Genomic DNA, 19,537 nt, shown 5'->3' with positions numbered 1-19,537 from the left:
TTATTTATTTTAATTCTTTCAATGAGAGAGGGTTTTATGGTTTACAGGGCTCCCAGTGCTTAATGGGGAAGCAATTTATAGGTTAAACTAATGCAAGGATGCACAAGGAGAGTATGTGTACAGATAAGCACTGGTTAACCCAACCTTAACTATGCCTTCTGGATTTTCAGAGACAGCTAGCTGGTGTCTCTTCACTGCATTCTGAAAAGGCTGTGCTCTGGGTTTCCAGTTCCAAACTGTATTGCCCAGCATATTTCCTGGAGTACTGGATTTGGGGAAAGGCATAGAGGTTTTGGAAAGCTATCTGTCCAGTTATCCATCTGACTGAGTGTTTTGGATGTCCCCAGAACAATATGGCTAAGCTGGATTGAACTGTGCATAGCTTTGGTACATCTCCAGTGTAGCGTGTACTTTTTTCTTTCTACAGAGGAATGTTTGCTGGTGGTCTAAAAGAGATGGAACAGGAAGAGATTCGTATTCATGGAGTCTCCTTCAATGCTATGTGTAAAATCCTAAACTTCATATACACCTCTGAACTGGAACTCAGCCTGAACAATGTGCAAGAAACGCTAACTGCTGCCTGCCAGCTTCAGGTGAGGGATTGGGAGATGGCGCAAGAAGACACAGGGAAGAATGGGACCAATAAGGAATGGGGATGCTCTGGGGAATAAATGGGAGAGGTTGGAGAGATGAACAAACACAATAGAGGAGGAGTAAAGGAGCAGGGGCTTTTCTGTCTACATATATGGATTTGACTAGAACTTTTTTCTGAATGCGCTAAACTATGGAGTAAGGACTTGTCTATACTTGCAGTGGTGCAACTGCAGCACTTAGTGAAGACGCTACTCCATCTGCCCTCCCGTTGGCGTAACACTGTCTACACCGGGGATTAGGTATGATGCTCAGACATGTGGATTTTGCATGCTCCTGAGTGGCGTAGTTATACCAGCGTAAGTTTGTAGTGTAGACCAGGGGTTTGTAAGTAGCTAGAGATGTGTATAAACTGGATTTGGATGGATGTGGTGTTTATGTAAGTAGTTTTATGTTTTTATTTATAACTTTTCACCATTTTATCCAGAGTGTGACTCTTTTATAAGTGGTTGACTTCCCCAATGTGCTCAGTAACCCCTTTCCTGCTTAGTAACTCCTCAAGGGAGATTCTGTTAAGAGTTCCTACATTATGATCTACATTAAAGGACCTGACTTCCTTCTTCTGAAACTGTTTTGGTGCTGCAGGCTCTCATCTGCAGTATAAAGGCTGATTCACAGACCCACTGTGGGTAGAACTGTGATCCCAGTTGCTACAATTATAATGGCTCTTGTTTTGCCATCAAGACAGTTTTTTTGCTTCTTTTATTTTCCACACTATACATGCTGTGGTATTAGATTACTTACTCACTAGACATTTACTCTGTTAGCCTTTGTGGAGTCAACAGAAGTTTGTCATGTATAGCAAAGAAATTTCCTGCTATCTCCTGGTGTCCAGAAGCAATGTCATACTGTACTCAGTAAACTTCGTGAAATACATTAGCTTTCCTTGCAAAAGGTTTCCTCTGCATTTGAATGATACAGCCCAATTACTATCCTGTTGTGCCTTTTGCACACTGGTTAATCTGTCTGGAAACAGAAGAACTATATTCTGTTAATCTACAAACTCACATTGGATCATATTCACGTCATCTTTGGTGAAAGTCATGGTCAACAGTACTCAATCTATCGGTTTTTATTTTCAGCCAGTACTGATAACAGTCAGAGACCACTGTCAGCCTTCTTGGTGACAGGTGTTCCCTGCAATTTATTACAATTTCTTCAGCTTGGGTCTTCCATACTCTTATGAATCTGGTCTCTCCAATGTAAGACCATTTTTTTTTTTACTGAAATAAACAATCTGCTTTGTCTCTTGTAGATTCCAGAAGTTATTAAGTTCTGTTGTGATTTTCTCATGTCCTGGGTGGATGAAGAGAACATCCTGGATGTATACAAATTAGCTGACCTCTTTGACTTGAATCAGTTGAATGAGCAGCTGGACTCCTACATTCTCAAGAACTTTGTAGCTTTCTCAAAGACAGAGATATACCGCCAGCTGCCCCTGGAGAAGGTCTACTCCCTACTGAGCAGCAACCTCTTGGAGGTCAACTGTGAGAATGAGGTTTATGAAGGGGCGCTTCTGTACCATTATGCCCTAGAACAGGTAGAGACAGATCAGGTCTCACTGATGGAGCCTCCTAAGCTACTGGAAACAGTCCGCTTCCCCCTGATGGAGCTCCAGATCCTGCAGAGGCTCCATGACAAATTAAGCCCATGTCCATTAAGAGAGACTGTAGCTGATGCACTAATGTACCACAAGAATGAATGTCTTCAACCCATGCTTCAGAGCTCACAGACGCAGGTGAGGTCAGAGTTCCACTGTGTAGTGGGCTTTGGAGGGATGCACTCTACTCCATCCACAGCCCTCAGTGACCAAGCCAAGTACTTGAACCCCTTATTGGGAGAGTGGAGGCACTTTACTGCTGCATTAGCCCCCAGAATGTCCAACCAAGGAATCGCTGTTTTCAACAACTTTGTATACTTGATTGGGGGAGATAACAACGTACAAGGTTTTCGAGCAGAGTCCAGGTGTTGGAGGTAAGAGGAGACTACTTCTACCACCATTATTTTTTACCAGCCAGTTACCATTCCCTGAGTCGGGCAGTCATTTTTGTAGTGCACATGATAGCTGGCCAGAAAAGTTGGGAATTGTACTGAGACCTCATTGAAATAAACTACAAGGACTAAGGAAGAACAACCTGATTGTAAAGAAAGAAGCTTTCTGTTTGTGCTTGCTTCATTTGCTAATCAACCACAAGGGGGAAATCAAATGTAGCAACGTTACACAACAGCTCTGAGTTGTTGTAAAATATTCTTGAGTTTTGAGCATGGGATTGGGAGCCAGGAACTCCTGTATGCTGATCTTGGCTCTGACACAAACTCCCTTTGTTACCTCGGTTGATTTTTTTTTTTAACTTCTCTAATCTGTAAAATGGGGATAATATTTACCACCCCGGATGGTCGTTATGAGGCCTAATTAGGTTACTGGTTTTATAGCACTTTGAAGTCAGATGTGCTACTGTATATAAGTATGAAGTCTTGTGTGTTTGCCTGAATAGGGCAGGAATAGAAGATCGTTAACTGTTTCTGAAGAGAGAACTCTTCCTCCCTTCTTAGACAGAGGGGAAATGTCAGAATGATGGTCTGCAGCAGTGAATTAGTGAATTCAAAGTTGTAGTATATGCAAATCTGATATAAAAGGGAAGTGATTTAAGGAGCACAGCTATGAAACACTTCAAACACAATTGTACCATTGGTTGATTATTTTGAATTGGTGTGTAATGCCATTAATGAGCATTTTGCTACTTCCCAAGATTGAATCACAACTAAATAATGATGTAAAAAAAAATCTTAAATTTTAAGTTAGAAAATTACAGTTGAGCCTGGTAACAGGTTTTTTTTTTTTTAAAGTTCCGTTGAGATCAGGCTTTTTTCTAGATTTTAATGCCCCTTACATGTTTAAACAGGTGTATTACAAGCCCTGTGTCTGACAACACCCTTTTGTCTGCAAACTTGTGATTTTTATAGGTTTTAGTCCAGTTGTTCTTATGTTTGTCACATGCAAGATGAATTTAAGTTCCTGTGATTGCATTCAGGCTGCTCCTGTAATTAAGATTTCCATATTTATCTGGAATTGATATTTAGGGATGAAAGCTAACGTTGAAAAGGTTGAAGTACCTGTGATGGGTTGTCACCCCCCCCCGGGGGTGCAGTCTTGGAGCCGTTGGAACCTCTGTTCCCCCTAACAATTGAACTAGGTTGGCCTTTCTGACATTGTTCTGCTGATATGCAGCCAGCCTCTACAGGGACTGTTATCACCCAACACAATTTCCACACACCCAGAATACCTAAGCTACTCAAGGATCAATTATATAAGCACCAGCCAATTTCCCAGCTCCCCAGCCTTTCACTCCTACTGGAATATAAACCCAGAATTATACTGTCTTGCACTGCACAGGGATCTGTATAGTGCAAGCTCATTAATAGACTTCACCCTTGCTGTGGGGAAGATATGCAACAAGATATGGTAACCAGGCTGAGATTTTCCCAAACACTTCACTCAGAAACCCACTGGTTACAATAACACATAAAACAAGTTTATTACCTGCAGAAAGATAGATTTTAAGTTATAACAAACAGATCAAATCTGGTTACCTAGGAAATTAAACAAAAACATAAACTAAGCTCAATATACTAGATAGGATTTGAATCAGCAGTATACAAGTAGTCCACCAAGTTGCCATACACAAGCTAGAAATCCCTTTAACCTGGAACCAGTACTTCTCCCATTTCAGTCTTTGTTTGTCAGTTGTGCTCTTGTGGAGGGAGTGAGACCCAGAAGTGATGTCAATCCCCATCTTTTATAGCCTTTCCATATGGTAGGAACTCTTTGTTCCAAGCCAAGTTTCCATCTAAGTTTGTGGAAAAATACAGGTACCAAAATGGAGTTCATTATGATGTGGTTTGGTCATATGCCCTTGCATGCCTTGCTGAGTCATAGCAGCCCTTATCCATAGGCTGGCTGAAGCATTTTTGGGGAGGCTCACCAGGTACTGGATAAGCTTCTCTCAAAGCCTATTGTTTTCTTAATGGACCATTATCTTGAATAGGCCCTTCAAAATCAGCTGTCTAGATTGGAAGCATCTTTCCTAGTGGGCGTCACCCAGGTGTAACCACATTTGAAATACAGATGCATAGTCAATATTCATAACTCCAGATACAAAAATGATACATGACTACAAACAGGATAATTGTATTCAACGAATTGTAACTTTTCCAATGAGATCTCACATGACACATTCAGTACAAGGTGCATCATAATTATGTCATAATTACATTATATTCATACCACTATGAGGAATATGAGTTGCAGTGTGTCCAAATACCTTCTTACCAGCAGATACCTGAACAAATCGACGCTCCAAATGTTCATGCCCTTTCTGGCCTCTCAAATTCCCAGATACAATCTTTGTGCTATTATTAGCCAATTTTTACATTGTGGAATGATTGCAGACTAGCAAGGTTGATGGTATGTAGACTGGCAGTGGTGCAAAGGATACTGGAAACAGTAGACTTATACAACATGATTATATTTGCTAATGTGTTCTTCTTCAAAACAGAATAAAAACTTAGCTGATAAATATATTTTGATATGAATGGGCAAATTTCACTCTAGTGAATTGCACCTACTTACAGAGAAGCTGAATTTGGGCCAAAGAGAAGTCAGTGGTCTAGATCTATGTGGTGCTAACCCATGTTCCAGCAATGACAGTGTCCATGTCTCAGTACTCTGTGGTGGATTTGTGTTGGTAACCCAGTTTGGTCATGTTCCTTTGCAAGGTACGACCCACGACACAACAAATGGTTCCAGATCCAGTCCCTGCAGCAAGAGCATGCTGACCTCTGTGTCTGTGTTGTGGACAAATATATATATGCTGTCGCAGGGCGAGACTATCATGAAGACCTAAGGGAGGTAGAGAGGTATGATCCAAAAACCAACACGTGGGAATACATGGCACCACTGAGGAAGGAGGTAAGGAATGCACATGCCAGGAAATGCTAATAAGCTCCCTTAGTATTTGCCTTCATCTTTCCTAAATGCTTTTTGCTACTTTTCTCAAGCATGCCTCTCAATCTGCAAAAATTCTGGTGGCTTTCAGTCGCCTTTGTGTACGGGACAAAAAATTGTAAGAAGGATGCTTAAAATATCACTGGATCTGCTTCTTTGTCATGGGTATGTTCTCTCTAACTGATATAAAATGCTAGGCTTTAATAATTAAAATCAAATTGAGACATTAATTTTCCATTTGCATACGATCAAGGTAAATGTCCTATGTGCATGACAGAGATTAGTTTGGGTGTAATATTAAGCCAGTATACCTCTTTGTGAGAATGGTTGAGAGGTATGTTCTGAAGTGGTAGCTCCATAGAAGTTGGAAGTTTGTATTATACTTTCCAAAGAAAAGTAGTTCTTAAATAAATAAATGTAGTTTCTGATCTGGAGAAGTACTGAGCACCTGCAAGTCCCATCAGTTTAGTCAGAGTTGCAGGTGCTCTGTATGTCTCTGGATCAAGCCCAAAATTGGTATGGGCAGAGAGGGAAAAAATCCCTAAGTGTATGAGTACCAGGGACAATGTACTTATGACCTCCCATTGAAATTAGGTGCTCGTCTTCCTGTTTTTCTTACTAGTTTCCTCCTGTAAATGTTAACTTTATTATTGTTTACCAAAAAAAAATTAACAATTTCATGCTTGTGAAAGGTGCCTGATTCATAGCCTTGGAGACTGAAGGCCTCTGTTTATTCCCAGAATGGATACAGCTTGGGCAGCAGTAGTGCAAGCTTCCCCCGTCTCAGCCCTGATATGAAGGGACCATCTGTAGGGTGATAGGGTAAGTCAGTCTCTATGGCCCATTCAGTCCTTGGCCACTATTCTGAGACTGCACACAAGGGTGGCAGTGGTGGAGGTTTATGTGATGTGACCATCAAACAAGGGTGCCGGTGGTGGAGCTTTATGTGATGTGGCCATCAGCTCTCAGTGAACTAAATTGAGACCACTGTGCTCTTTTGAGATAAGACACACTGAACAGCCACTTACATAGTATTTATCCTTCTAAGTTTTCTAATTAAACACCCAAGAAGTCCTGTTTTTAGGTCTCTAAGAGACTGTCACAAAACAAGGAGGACATAAATTAAAACTTCATGCAAAAATTCTTGATGACCATTTTGGCTAGGAAAGAGAAGTAAAATTCTAATTCACCTTTTCAAGAATTATGCTGAATCCTACTATAAGTTAAGTTTTGTAGCAGGTTAACAATACAAAGTAAAATCACTTTACAATGCTTCTTATCAAGTCACTTTACAAACACGTAAGTAGTATTCCCATTTTACAGATGGGGGAATGGAGGCACCAAGAGGTGAAATGTCTTGCCTGAGGTTACAAATAACAAATTAGTTTGGAAACAGAACCCAGGTCTTATGACTTGCTCAAGTTTATCCACTAGGGTATTCTGCCTTTCTGATAACATTGTTAAAACTTCTGTAAGGGCTTGGCTACACTCGAAACTTCAAAGCGCTGCCGCGGGAGCACTTTGAAGTGTGAGTGTGGTCGCAGCGGCAGCGCTGGGAGAGAGGTCTCCCAGCGCTGCATGTACTCCACCTCCTCCTGGGGATTAGCTTGTAGCGCTAGGAGCCTTGCTCCCAGCGCTGCGGCACTGTTTACACTGGCACTTTACAGCGCTGTATCTTGCAGTGCTCAGGGGTGTGCTTTTTTCACACCCCTGAGCGAGAAAGTTGCAGCGCTGTAAAGCGCCAGTGTAGCCAAGGCCTTAGACTTAATTTCCACACAGGGCTTCAAAAAAGACAAGGGAGGAAAGAAATGGTATTGATGAGGTGCTAATTCAGTTGCAATAAGAAACATGAAAGCACTGCAGCTGTAGAGGAATCAGAGAAATTCTATTTAATTTCAGTTCAAGGACTGATCCGCACACCTATGGAATAATAGCGTACACAGAATCCTTCCAAATGTTAGCATCTAAGTAATCAGAGGAAGACACCATCTCTGATGTCATGTATTGCCAGGAGATTTATATTCCATACTTACTGTGCTTGAAGATGGAGGAAACACAAAAAATGAAACCTGTCATCCCCCTCTTTGCCTTTTTTTGTGATGGTGTAGGTGTATGCACATGCTGGAGCAGCACTGGATGGAAAGATGTATATTACATGTGGGAGGAGAGGAGATGATTATTTGAAGGAACTACACTGTTATGATCCAGGGACTGATCACTGGGACAGCTTAGCTGATGGTCCAGTCAGACGTGCCTGGCATGGGATGGCTGCACTCCTGGGAAAGCTGTACGTGATTGGAGGTAGCAACAATGACTCTGGCTATAGGAGAGATGTTCACCAGGTAAGATGATGTAATGGCTGTTTCCTGCCTGGACATGTGACACTCGCATTGTATCATCATACCTTCCTCCCATTGAGCATAATCACACAACTACCAGCCCCATACTAACTACTGGACTGCCTCTCCTCTATCTAACTGACAAACATTGCAATGCTTTACTTACTACTCCCACCCCTGCGTGCATTCTATCTAACTCCACCAATATTAAAACCCTTAATCTTTTTGGCTTCTTGTAATTTAAAAAAAATCAGTGGTGGGTAGTGGACATCCAACTGAGCAGTGCCTTGGGAATAGCAACTAAGTTTTCTAGGTGTTTTCCAGCAAAGCACATCTAAATTCTGTAGCACTCTGGTGTGGCAGACCAGAAACTCTGCAGCAGCTTCATTAAAACTAAAAGAGTTGTTATATTTTTAAACGAATTACATGACAGTAAGTCAATTATCATCCAAAAGTTTTGATTTTAATTCAATTTATTTTCCACTATCCCCACACTTGCATTTTTTTGATATGTCAAGTGCTTTGGTGCTAGCAATGCATAACTGTTTCAGAGACTGTCTTGAGGAAGGTGGAGGTGTTAGCACTTGATTGGGAGCAATTGAGTTTTAGCATTTGTGGTGGCATAGAATTGTGAGAAACACATTTGTTAGATATTTCTACTAAAATGAATCAGTAGTAGAAAAAGTTAGCAATGTTGGGATTTATCTTTGACATTTACACATAATACTCATTGTGTCATAATATTGTACAACTATGTAATAATATTGTACACTATGGCAGACACCCATTACATGTAGACATTTTTAATGTTTTTTTTAAAGGAATAAGTTGCCTTGCGTCTTTTATTTCTTTATATTCTTACAGGTTGCCTGCTATAGCACAAGTACTGATCAATGGACAAATGTATGCCCTCTACCTGCAGGGCATGGAGAGCCAGGTGTTGCTGTCTTAGCCAATAGAATCTATGTTTTGGGGGGCAGATCCCACAATCGAGGGATCCGGATGGACTATGTCCATATTTATGAAGCTGAGAGAGATTGCTGGGAGGAAGGTCCCCAGTTGGAGGATGATATTTCTGGGATGGCTGCCTGTGTCCTCACTCTGCCTAGGGCTATTCTAATGGACACAGAGAGGTGGACTCCAGAATGGAACCCAGACCGACTACAGCCTCTCCCAGACTTTGCTTCTGAGGTTATGAGTGTGTCAGATTGGGAGGAATTTGACAATTCAAGTGAAGATTAAGGACCTGAGGATTTTTTTCAGGGAGGGTAGGAAATTAAGGCTTGGGGAAATTGTTTAGAAACTTTTTAATGTCTTTGAAATAACATACATTGAATCAATATTTAAACATTTGGAAACTTAAATGTTCTCTACAAAAGGCCATCTGCATTCTCTCTATTTGCCACAAAGCAGCAGTGTGAAAGCAACCAAAGAACTTTCTTTTTTTCAATTAAAAGGCAGAGGTTTTTGTCCTTTGAAGGGGCCTCTTTTTAACCCACAGCATGGACAAAAGAAGCACAAAAGATCTAGGTTGGCTAGCTCCTTTGCTTCAGACTTTCAGCATGAAATCACTTCCTTGTTCCTCTGTAATGATCCCGCCAGCATAAAACCTCACGGCCAGGAAGATACAACCTAGTGTCTGCCCCCTGTGTCAGTTGTCAGTTCGCTGTATAGGTCACGCAGCAAGAACAGTGAGTTCGCTGTAGCAGTGACAGCAGCAAGAACATTGGTTCGAACCCTCCTCTCATCTGGGCATGCAGCCATCCTCATAACAGCTTAGAAACTGTGATCTGACTCCCGCTTCTGAATTACTATACTGCAGGCTTTGTCAACAAGGTGGAAGACTTCTAGAAAAATGATCTTTGTACTGGTTATGATCTCTTTAATCAGATGAACTTTTACAGATACCATTTGTTCACAAATGAAATAATAAATCCTTGTGGGAACTTTTTATTATTATTTATTATTATTATTATTATTTATTATTATTTGGTTATTGTTTTTTCCCCACCAGAATGTGGCAATCTAAAACTTGGAGGGCCAAATACATTGCTTTATTAAGGTCAGTGAAGTTACACCAGTAACTACTTTGACCCAGTTATGTTGTTGTTTTATCTTCACTTATATGCTTAGAAAGTGAAAAAGAGCTGAGATTGTTTTGCAATGGCATAAGAGGAAAAGGGGAAAAAAAACTTCAACTAAGGTCTACACTGCCACTTTCAGCGATAAAGCTTTAGTCGTTCAGGGGTATGAGAAAACACAATCCTGAGCAACAAAAGTTTTAGCACTGAAAAGTGCAAGTATAGACAGTGCTTTAGGTGGCTCCTGGCGATAAAGCTACCACCCCTCATTCAGGGTGGTTATTTTTTATCCAGGCAGGGTCTCCACTGGCAATAAAATGTGACTACACTGCCCATGTCACGGTGCTGCCGCGGCCGCACTGTAACATGGGCAATGTAGACATACCCTGAAGGGATTGAAAATTACCCTGGTCCAAGGACCGGATTTGCTAGATTAGTGCCAGGAAAGCAATGGTAGACCACCAGAGCAAGAAACAAATATTGCATAACAAAGCATTCCTTTATTTATTGGCAGTTTGTAAAATCATTTACTTCTGATTTAACAGCTTTCTTGAAGTTAAATTATTAATTTAACAGCTGCTATAGAAACCAATGCTTTGACATACAAAAATTTGGTAATCCCTTCTTTCGAATAGGCATAGGATAACCAATTCTATCAGTTAATTAGCTGTCAGGTGTTAAAATAATACCCTAGTTAAAGTGAAAGGAGGGGAAGGGGCAGAATCAAAGTGACAATTAGAATGAGGTGATCTTAGTCAAATATGCCATCACATAGAGGCTTTGGAGATTGAACATAGAACGGGCACTATAAAGAACTAGAGAATTTCCACTGGCTTCAACTTCAAGTAGGGAACCTTTGTAAGGGAAACTGATGACTTGTTAAATAGATCTAGAAGATTCCACATTGGTAAACAGGATTTCTAGAAAAGATTAAGGAGGCCCCCATGCAGTTCTTTCAATACACTAATCAACTTTCTGGGTCACAGCAGTATTTTCAGCTCTACTCGTTTTAAACTTGAGACTCCTTGATCTCCTGGACCTAAGCCAGCTCAGTGGCCCTGTCTGCAACCTGAAATGGGAGCACTATACAGCTAAGCACATGAAGCAAGAGGGCTATGGAGGAAGACCCAGGAAAACCATACAGATGGGGCCCCTTCAGAAAAGGCACTTTCAGAAGATAATGAACCTCCCCCCCACACACACACTCACGCTCTCTCTCTCCTCTCTCTCTCTCAAAATAAGGCACACTTCAGTATTGAAGATGAATGGCTCTTTATTCTGTGTCTAGAAAGCTACTTTGAATAAATGAGGGGATTAAGTTAAATGTGGATCTTTTGTTGTATTGCCTGCTGTGCACCAAGTACTGTATTTTAATTGGTTTGCTGCAGTATCTCTTTATAGAATTCTACTCTTAAAGTTCAGACCTGATGTAAAGTAAGGTGATAAGTTTTGAAAATCTCTCTGTTCAATGGAGAAGCATTATTGCCAGTGGCATCCTAATTACATGTATTTTTAAGTGATATTATTGTCATCTTTTGTGATAGAAAGGAGTTAATGATTCTTTGTGCTGCGTGTGGAGGCATGTTTTCTTTTCATGTATGTACCAGTAGAGGGCATTGCATACAATTGCAAATAAGGAGGCCTTCAGGCTAATTCTTGGATTTCACAGAAGAGGTCAAGGTGAAACAATAATATACTAGGTTCCAAGTGAATGTTCCTTAACTGAGCTAAAGAAGCAGCTGGTAAAAAGTTCTGATTTTAGATGTTGCCAGGTGACTTCAGCTTTCATGTGCATAAGTAAACATATTAGATATTGTGATGGTATTATTTGTTTAGTATTAAGGACTGACAACATGCTTGGCATTGTCCATGATCATTCCTTTTTGAGCTGTGCATAGTGTATCTGATCCAAAGTATCAGAGGGTAGCCGTGTTAGTCTGGATCTGTAAAAGCAGCAAAGAATCCTGTGGCACCTTATAGACTAACAGACGTTTTGGAGCATGAGCTTTCGTGGGTGAATACCCACTTCCTCAGATGCAAGTAATGGAAATATCCAGGGGCAGGTATCTGAGGAAGTGGGTATTCACCCACGAAAGCTCATGCTCCAAAACGTCTGTTAGTCTATAAGGTGCCACAGGATTCTTTGCTGCTTTTACAGATCCAGACTAACAGACGTTTTGGAGCATGAGCTTTCGTGGGTGAATACCCACTTCCTCAGATGCATGTAGTGGAAATATCCAGGGGCAGGTATCTGAGGAAGTGGGTATTCACCCACGAAAGCTCATGCTCCAAAACGTCTGTTAGTCTATAAGGTGCCACAGGATTCTTTGATCCAAAGTAATACTGTGTGACCCATCTTATCTGGGTATGTTTTGCGTTAGTAGGTAACAGAAGTTTAATGTACTTTCACCCAAGCTACTCAGTCAGGAGTGGTTTACTTTAGTTATAAGTGCATCTTTCCAAATGAATGTGTTCATAATTAAATCTCAGTTTCAAAGTCAGAAGGCTATCTAATAGAGAATGTGGAAAGTCCTTTGTAGCTTTGATTTACTGGAAATAATGCATCTTTCACAGAAAAACTGCAGAAGAGGACAGACTGATATTCTCAGTCATGACTGATGTTTCCTATCGAACAATTTTTCAGGAACTGCATGGGAACCCTGCCTTTAAAAGCCCTTGCCTCTTCCTATGGGAAAGCATGCACTAGTAAGGATTCTGTTGTATTTTAGGTTGACACTATTTTCGGTGATTAAATTTGATTCCTCTGATTTCCTGAATACGCCAGCCTTGTATCTTAGAGCAAAAAGGAAGTGCATTCATAATTACACCGAGTTCTGTTGGACAGTGGTATAACACAAGAAATATACAGAAATGGGGAAATTATAAAAATGGTTCTGACTAATAGAAGTATTGCATTATACTTTTATCAGCATCAAGTGATTAAAAACACACAAGCTCATCTCATTGATGCATTACAATGCTTAGGAGAATAATAATTGAGTTACTTGATTGGTTGTCTATTTGTATCTGGCCCAGTAATTAAGTTATGTAGATAGAACTTCCATTTGGAATCCCAGTATAATTTTCTGCTTATTTTTAAGGATGTCTCAAAATATCAGGAAATCTATCATTGCCACAATAATCGTAATAGTAACTAGAGCAGTGGTTCTCAAACTTTAACAACCTGTGAACCCCTTTCACTAAAATGGTGTGTCTCGTGAACCCCCTGCTAAAAATGAATATTTCCAAGGAGTTTCTGGAAGTCCAGGGGCTCCGTACTGCTGGGCCCATGCTACGTGGCATCTCTAGGGACAGCTCTGTTCACCATTAGGGAATTTTTCCCTGAGAACCTGCTGTAACATTTCGTGAACCACTGAGGGTTCACGAACCCGTTTGGGAACCACTGAACTAGAGCAGAGTGTCATGTCACAAGCTACATGAGCTAAGGACAGAGCTTTGCTTATGCCTATCTCTGCACCGTGTTGAAAATACAGAATTGGAGGTGATTGTTCAAGTACTTATGATCCACCACCTAAGACTCTTCTCGGTACCTTTCAAATCCTAGAAAATGTTAATTTATGAGCCCGATCCCACAATGTGGAAAAGCATATGCTCCTCCAATTGGCTGCAATGGATTTGGCACAGGGAGAAGTGAAGAGTAGTTCTAGAGTAGGCAGATGTATGAGGGAGGATTCCTACAAAAGGGATTTGAAAGAAGCAGAAGAAGGTATTTGGTGGAGGAGAGAAAAGGAAGTCTGGTTCAGTTGTAGGAAGTAGCATGACAGAAGGCACCAACCTCAGAATGAACTAAAGATACACAGGCAGCGGTAAGGTGAGTGTAGGAAGGAAGGAAGAGCACAGATGAGGGCAAAGTCAAGATTATATCTGGGGTTGAAGATGAAGGCAAGCTCATTTGGTGCAATAAGAGGGAGCTAATGAATGGTAGGATCCAGGAAAGTGAAGAGGTGACTTACTGAAAGTAGAGTTTTTCTTTGAAAGATGGAGGAAAGGATAGTGAATAGTTTGGATCTTTGATGTTACAGAAGCTGAACTGCCTTTATAACTTCTTTGCTGCTGATTTCATCATCCTGTTGTTCGCATTCCTATAAGACAGAGACTTGATGTTTTTAAAAGATGATTTTGAAATCAAGGAGATGCTGAACCTGGAGCCTATGGACGCATTTACTGTAAGTATTGTCATGCCGATCAGGCTGCCAAAGCCCAACGTTAAGATTTCCTGTTATGCTAAAGTAGGTAATATAAATGTTATACAGTACTTTCATTGAAGTCCTAGTTGTTTAACACCAGCCTATGGCCTACAGCAGGGGTCAGCAACCTTTCAGAAGTGGTGTGCCGAGTCTTCATTTATTCACTCTGATTTAAGGTTTTGCGTGACAATAATACATTTTAACATTTTTAGAAGGTCTCTTTGTCTGAGTCTAAAATATATAACTAAACTATTGTTGTCTGTAAAGTAAATAAGGTTTTCAAAATGTTTAAGAAGCTTCATTTAAAATTAAATTAAAATGCAGAGCCCCCTGGACTGGTGGCCAGGACCCGGGCACTGTGAGTGCCTCTGAAAATCAGCTTGTGTGCTGCCTTGGACACGTGTGCCATAGGTTGCCTACCCCTGGCCTACAGTTTGCATTCGGCTGGATTTGCAGTTAGTGGATTTGTTTATGGAACTATTTTAGACGTTCATACTTGGAAGAGAAGTGGTTGCTGCTGCTTCTGTGTTTGTTTCAGAAGAACTGTTTCCCCCTTTTTACCCCCAAAAATCCAAATTTCAAAATTGAACTATCCCTTTTCATTCTCTGAAAATCAAAACTTTAAAAGTTTTAAAACAAAACAAAACAAAAACTCCTCTCCTTTAAACCAAAGTGTTCTGAGTGTTTGCTGCCAAAATGGTGAATTTCACCTCTCTCCCTGCTGACAGGCCTAGACAACAAGTGGTGGTAGGGCTGTAATAGTGCATAGAGTTAACTCCCAGCTCTATTACCTGACCTGTTTTGTGAGACCTTGAACAAATCATCCCCTCTCTATCTCTCTGTGTGGTGTTTTTTCTAAATTAAATAAAAAAATGCTCTAGTTTATTTACAGCTATTGGACTTGAAGCAGGAGTTATTACAGAGCAGTCCAATGGCCTGTGTTTATGCAGGAGGTCAAACCAGATGAACACAATGGCTTTAAAACCTATTGGCTTTTTAAAACCTCCTTTATATGGAAAGTTGTATTCTCTGGAGCTCATCCAAAGAAACAAGTTAGAAGTTAGTTCAATAATATGCACTACTAAAATTGCAGCATAGTTCAGCATTTGTACAGCGTAAAGATGTTACTATCTAGACCAAAAATTGTTATAAAATAGTGTTTCCTGTTGACAGCTTTGTTTCAGTTGCTTTTGTAATCTGGTGGTATCCAAAGAAAACAGGAGCACTCTCTATATAATGGGCTTGCTAAATGTACTTTCTAGTAAATCAAACCATAACAAAGGGAAAAACATGCAGTAAAAATTTAATAGGAATTCTTCACTGCTGTCTTTCTGTTCCAGGCTATGCCACTAATTTTTTGTGGCCTTGGACAAGTCACTTAAATTCTCTGCCATTTTCTCCATTTGTTTGAATGGGGCTACTAATACTCGCCTACCTTACAGTGATGAAGCTTAATTTATTTGTAAAACAGCTTTCATTTATGGAGTTCTTTTTCGTCCCAAAATCTCATAAGTACTGATGTTGTAGGAGTAGTATTTATAGATACACAAATTATATTTAGCATGTGATAGTGTTTAATCCCCAGTTACTTCTGAATTTCAGCTGTAACCACATTGAGAGGACTAAACCCCATCTTCTTCAAATGGTGTAAGGCAATTTTATGAGCTTCTCAATCCAATCTAAACTATCCGTATGTGAATGAAACAAAGATTCTGAATGGACAGATGTGAATTCTTAAACCAATAGGAGTTGAAGCCTGACACATAGGTAACTTTCCTTAGAAATTTAGAAAATATTTTTGCATGTATAGCCAACTTCACAGTCGCATTCTTCACTTCCAGGCCTAATCATTTCTGTTGGTATTGCTATATGCTGTTAAACAGCTGTTGTTTTCCATCCTAGAGATGGTTGTATTTCAGTGTTGGTGAAGTGATACTAATACACATACAGTTAGTGGTGTACTTTGGGATGCTTTCATATTAAAGGTGTTACGAGAGTCTATATTTGAAATAAGATTTTGGATTTCACATACAATCCCCATGTTACACAAAACTGGCAATTCTGTATGTATGAATAGTAAGCTTGGAGTTCCCCCTGGACTATTACAAGTTGCCAGTTGTACCTTAGGGACCTAGAAACATGTCTAATTTGCAATAAAATCTCCGATTTTACCTCTGACCTTGATATCACAATCTTGTAAGGGTATTTCTTGGACAGTGCTTTTTTTTTTTTTTTTAAATAAGTGCCTGATTTAAATCTTCCATATTAAACCATTTTGACAATGTTAAGGGTCCACAAACTTAAACCCTGTTTCCCATCCGAGGCTTTTTAGATTTTGCACCATCTGCCAATATAAGATCGAAACACGTGGGGAAATTGCCAGATGTTGCAATCCAGGTCTCAGGAGCAGGGTTTACAGAGTGAAAGAAGATACTAAAGTTGGAGTGAGTCCTGCAGAAAGGGTCCAATGTAGGAACTACAAAATTATTGCCCCAAGTCTTTCTGTGTTCATTTAAAATGTTTCAGATTTAAAAGAATTACATTGCCTTTTTGGGGGGGGTTTAACGTGCGTGTGTGTGTGTTTCTCAGTAGGGTAATTTTGGCTCCTGCTGCAGGAGCTATATCTATCTGATGGTTCAGAGTTTCCAGCTTCTCCACAAAATTCTAATTGTGGTCCCCATGTCTGCCTATTCAACCAGCCCCACCTTTCTTTCAGCTTTAGGTGTTCTTCATTCCCCTCTCCTCTTCCCAGCCCTGAGGATGTTGATTGCAGGGAGGAACACAGAGGGGCCAACCCATTTTTCACAGGAGAGGAGTAAGCAAGGTCCTCAGTTGCCAGGCTCTTTCTGTTATCCTCCTTCCCTGCTTGTAGATGCTTGAGCAGTGGTTCTCAGACTATGGGCTGGGACCCCAAAGTGGGTCGTGACCCTATTTTAATGGGGTCACCAAGGCTGGCATTAGACTTGCTGTGCCTAAAGCCTGAGCCCCACCACTTGGGGCTGGAGTCAAAGCCCGAGAGCTTCAGCCCCAGGTGGTGGGGCTCAGGTTACAGGCTTCCACCTGGGGCTGAAGCCCTTGGGTTTTGGGGTTTTGTCTCATCCCCCCCCCAAACTAGGGGCAGTGGGGCTTTGGCTTGGATCCCCTACCTGGGCCAGCGGGCTCAGGTAGGCTCAGGGCTCATTCCTCCTCCTGGGGTTGTGTAGTAATTTTGGTTGTCAGAAGTGGGCCACGGTGCAATGAAGTTTGAGAACCTCTGTGCTAGAGTAATACAAATAATCATGGTGTCAGCTGATCCATCTCCTACCCAAAAAGTCCTCTCAACTTCTGAAAGGGAGAGGGGAAGAGCTCTATGTGCCTTCTGCAACAGCTGCTCTTCCCTAGGAGGTGTCCAGTGGGAGAGGCAGATAATTTGGAGGGGAGGGGGAGAGGGAAGGGTTGGCCCTCTGGCAGAACTGAAATTTACTAGAGGGCTGAACCTTCTGGCATGGCTTCAGCCCCAGCCAAAATAGCATAAGCTTGTGAACGTTGGCAGCACTGGTTTCAGTTTTTGTTTATCTATAACTGTAATGGCCCATTTTTGGACCCTGTCAAGGATTCTCCAGGGCTGGCTTCTGTTTTGGTATCAGCACCTTCTAGTCACTGTTCAGAATAGGAGGTTGTGCTGGGTGGCCCATCACAACTGTCTAGCTAATGTGAAGTGGCCAGTCCCATGGAGCTGCATGCACCCAGCAATATACTGAGACTATGGCAGTGGAGGCGGGAACATACTGATTGATTAATAATCTCCTCTTCTTGCTGCTGTTCAAACCTCAGGCTGTTTTGCCCTGTCTTTTGTTGGAACCACCTTTATGTTGAAAGTTTCTGTGGCTCATAGGAATGGCACTTTGAGCTGGGAGCGGACTCTTCTAGGCTGCTAAGGCGGGTTCTCAAACTGGGGGTCGGGACTCCTCAGGGGGTCACAAGATTATTACATAGGGGGTCTTGAGCTGTCAGCCTTCACCCCAAACCCTGCTTTGCCTCCAGCATTTATAATGGTGTTATACATTAAAAACACTTTTTTATATATTTCAGGGGAGAGTTGCACTCAGAGGCTTGATATGTGAAAGGGGTCACCAGAACAAGTCTGAGAACCCCTGTGCTAAGGTGAGCTGTTCTCAAGGGGTGCCTGCCTCTTGGAGGAACACAGCAGATGTTGTTTTGCCTGTTTGAGACTTTTTTGTGATCCCTGTAATATTCACTGTTTTTCTAAAATCCCCAGTTCATGGAGTCATGTGACTATGTTAGCCTCTCACCTTTCATTTAAAAAAAAACGTTTCTAAAGAAAATATTGAAAATGTTGATGTTTTAAAGAGCTCTGAAGGCCAATACACAAATCCGAATTTTGTTTTAAAATACTTGTCAGTCTTGATGTTTGGGTTGCTAATACTGCAGCAGGAGGGGGGGGGTTGTTTTATGAAAAGCTTCAGCTGAGAATGGGAATAGGAAAGGGCAGGAAAATGGGTTATTTTAAGATCTGCTTGAAGTTCTTTGCCATGTGTTATACAGATCAGACAAGATTATCCTGGTAGCCTCTTCTGGCTCTAAAATCTAGGGAAAGCTATTTTAACCGACGACAAGACAGCTCAATAAAGAGAGCCCTTGCTCCCACTTGTTCTTAACAGGCCTGAAGCCAGGGCCTCCTGAGGAAACTGTGAGGCGATAGACAGGCGGACCCAGGCTGGCGCTTGGGGTTTAGGTGGAGACAGACGCCTGAGGGATGTGCACAGCGGGAAACGTGTTGGGGACTGAGCAGGGGAAATGGAGGGCGGGGGCAGGCGGCTGGCGGGGAGGCAGGATACCGATGCGGGAGTCTGGAGGGGGCTAGACTAGCCGAGGAGCGGGTGAGGGGTGGCGCTCAGTAGCAGCCCCGCTATGTTTTCACATGTGCCGTTAACGCTGAATGTGAACCTAGCAAGCCCCGTCCCGCTGGAAGCTCCTGGAACACAAGGCGGGCACGAAGCACAGACTGGCTGGGGCGGGGGAGGGGGGCGGTCTGATTGGATGAAAGTCCCTTGAGGACGCGGCCCGCGGGCTGCGAGCAGCGGAGGGAGGGGGAGCGCTCGGAGTGACTCTGGTAGCGCGGGAGGGAGAGACCTGAACTCTTCCCTTTCTGTCGCTGCAGGCGCGGACCCCGGGGGACGCCGGCCCCTCCTAGCCGCCAGGCAGGCTGGGTGGCTACCCCGCATCCTGAACCGGCTCGCTCTGCCCTGATCT

General features: G+C 41.9%; 1 protein-coding gene across 10 annotated transcripts in view; it reads left to right on the top strand.

Moving 5' to 3' along the window:
* The window catches only part of KLHL22 (kelch like family member 22), a 28,363-nt gene extending 9,687 nt beyond the window's left edge, over positions 1-18,676 (top strand). For 3 of the 10 annotated variants that reach the window (XM_030582753.1, XM_030582751.1, XM_030582754.1), the window contains 5 exons: positions 428-593; positions 1,907-2,625; positions 5,428-5,620; positions 7,765-7,998; positions 8,860-9,954. In XM_030582753.1, coding sequence (XP_030438613.1) covers positions 428-593; positions 1,907-2,625; positions 5,428-5,620; positions 7,765-7,998; positions 8,860-9,237 — 1,690 coding nt within the window. In that variant the 3' untranslated portion in view covers positions 9,238-9,954. Of the gene's footprint in view, positions 1-427; positions 594-1,906; positions 2,626-5,427; positions 5,621-7,764; positions 7,999-8,859; positions 9,955-10,009; positions 10,058-12,650; positions 12,692-12,720; positions 12,846-14,119; positions 14,264-15,886; positions 16,286-18,355 lie in introns of those variants that run through there. The other 7 variants (XR_004002970.1, XR_004002969.1, XR_004002971.1 and 4 more) reach the window with 7 other exon arrangements.
* Positions 18,677-19,537: the final 861 nt, after the last annotated feature.

This window comes from Gopherus evgoodei, chromosome 13 (genome assembly GCF_007399415.2).
Source record: "Gopherus evgoodei ecotype Sinaloan lineage chromosome 13, rGopEvg1_v1.p, whole genome shotgun sequence".
In the NCBI taxonomy this organism is placed as follows: Eukaryota; Metazoa; Chordata; order Testudines; family Testudinidae; genus Gopherus; species Gopherus evgoodei.
Note: the sequence above shows the minus strand (reverse complement) of the source record. Positions and strands in the feature narration are given on the sequence as shown.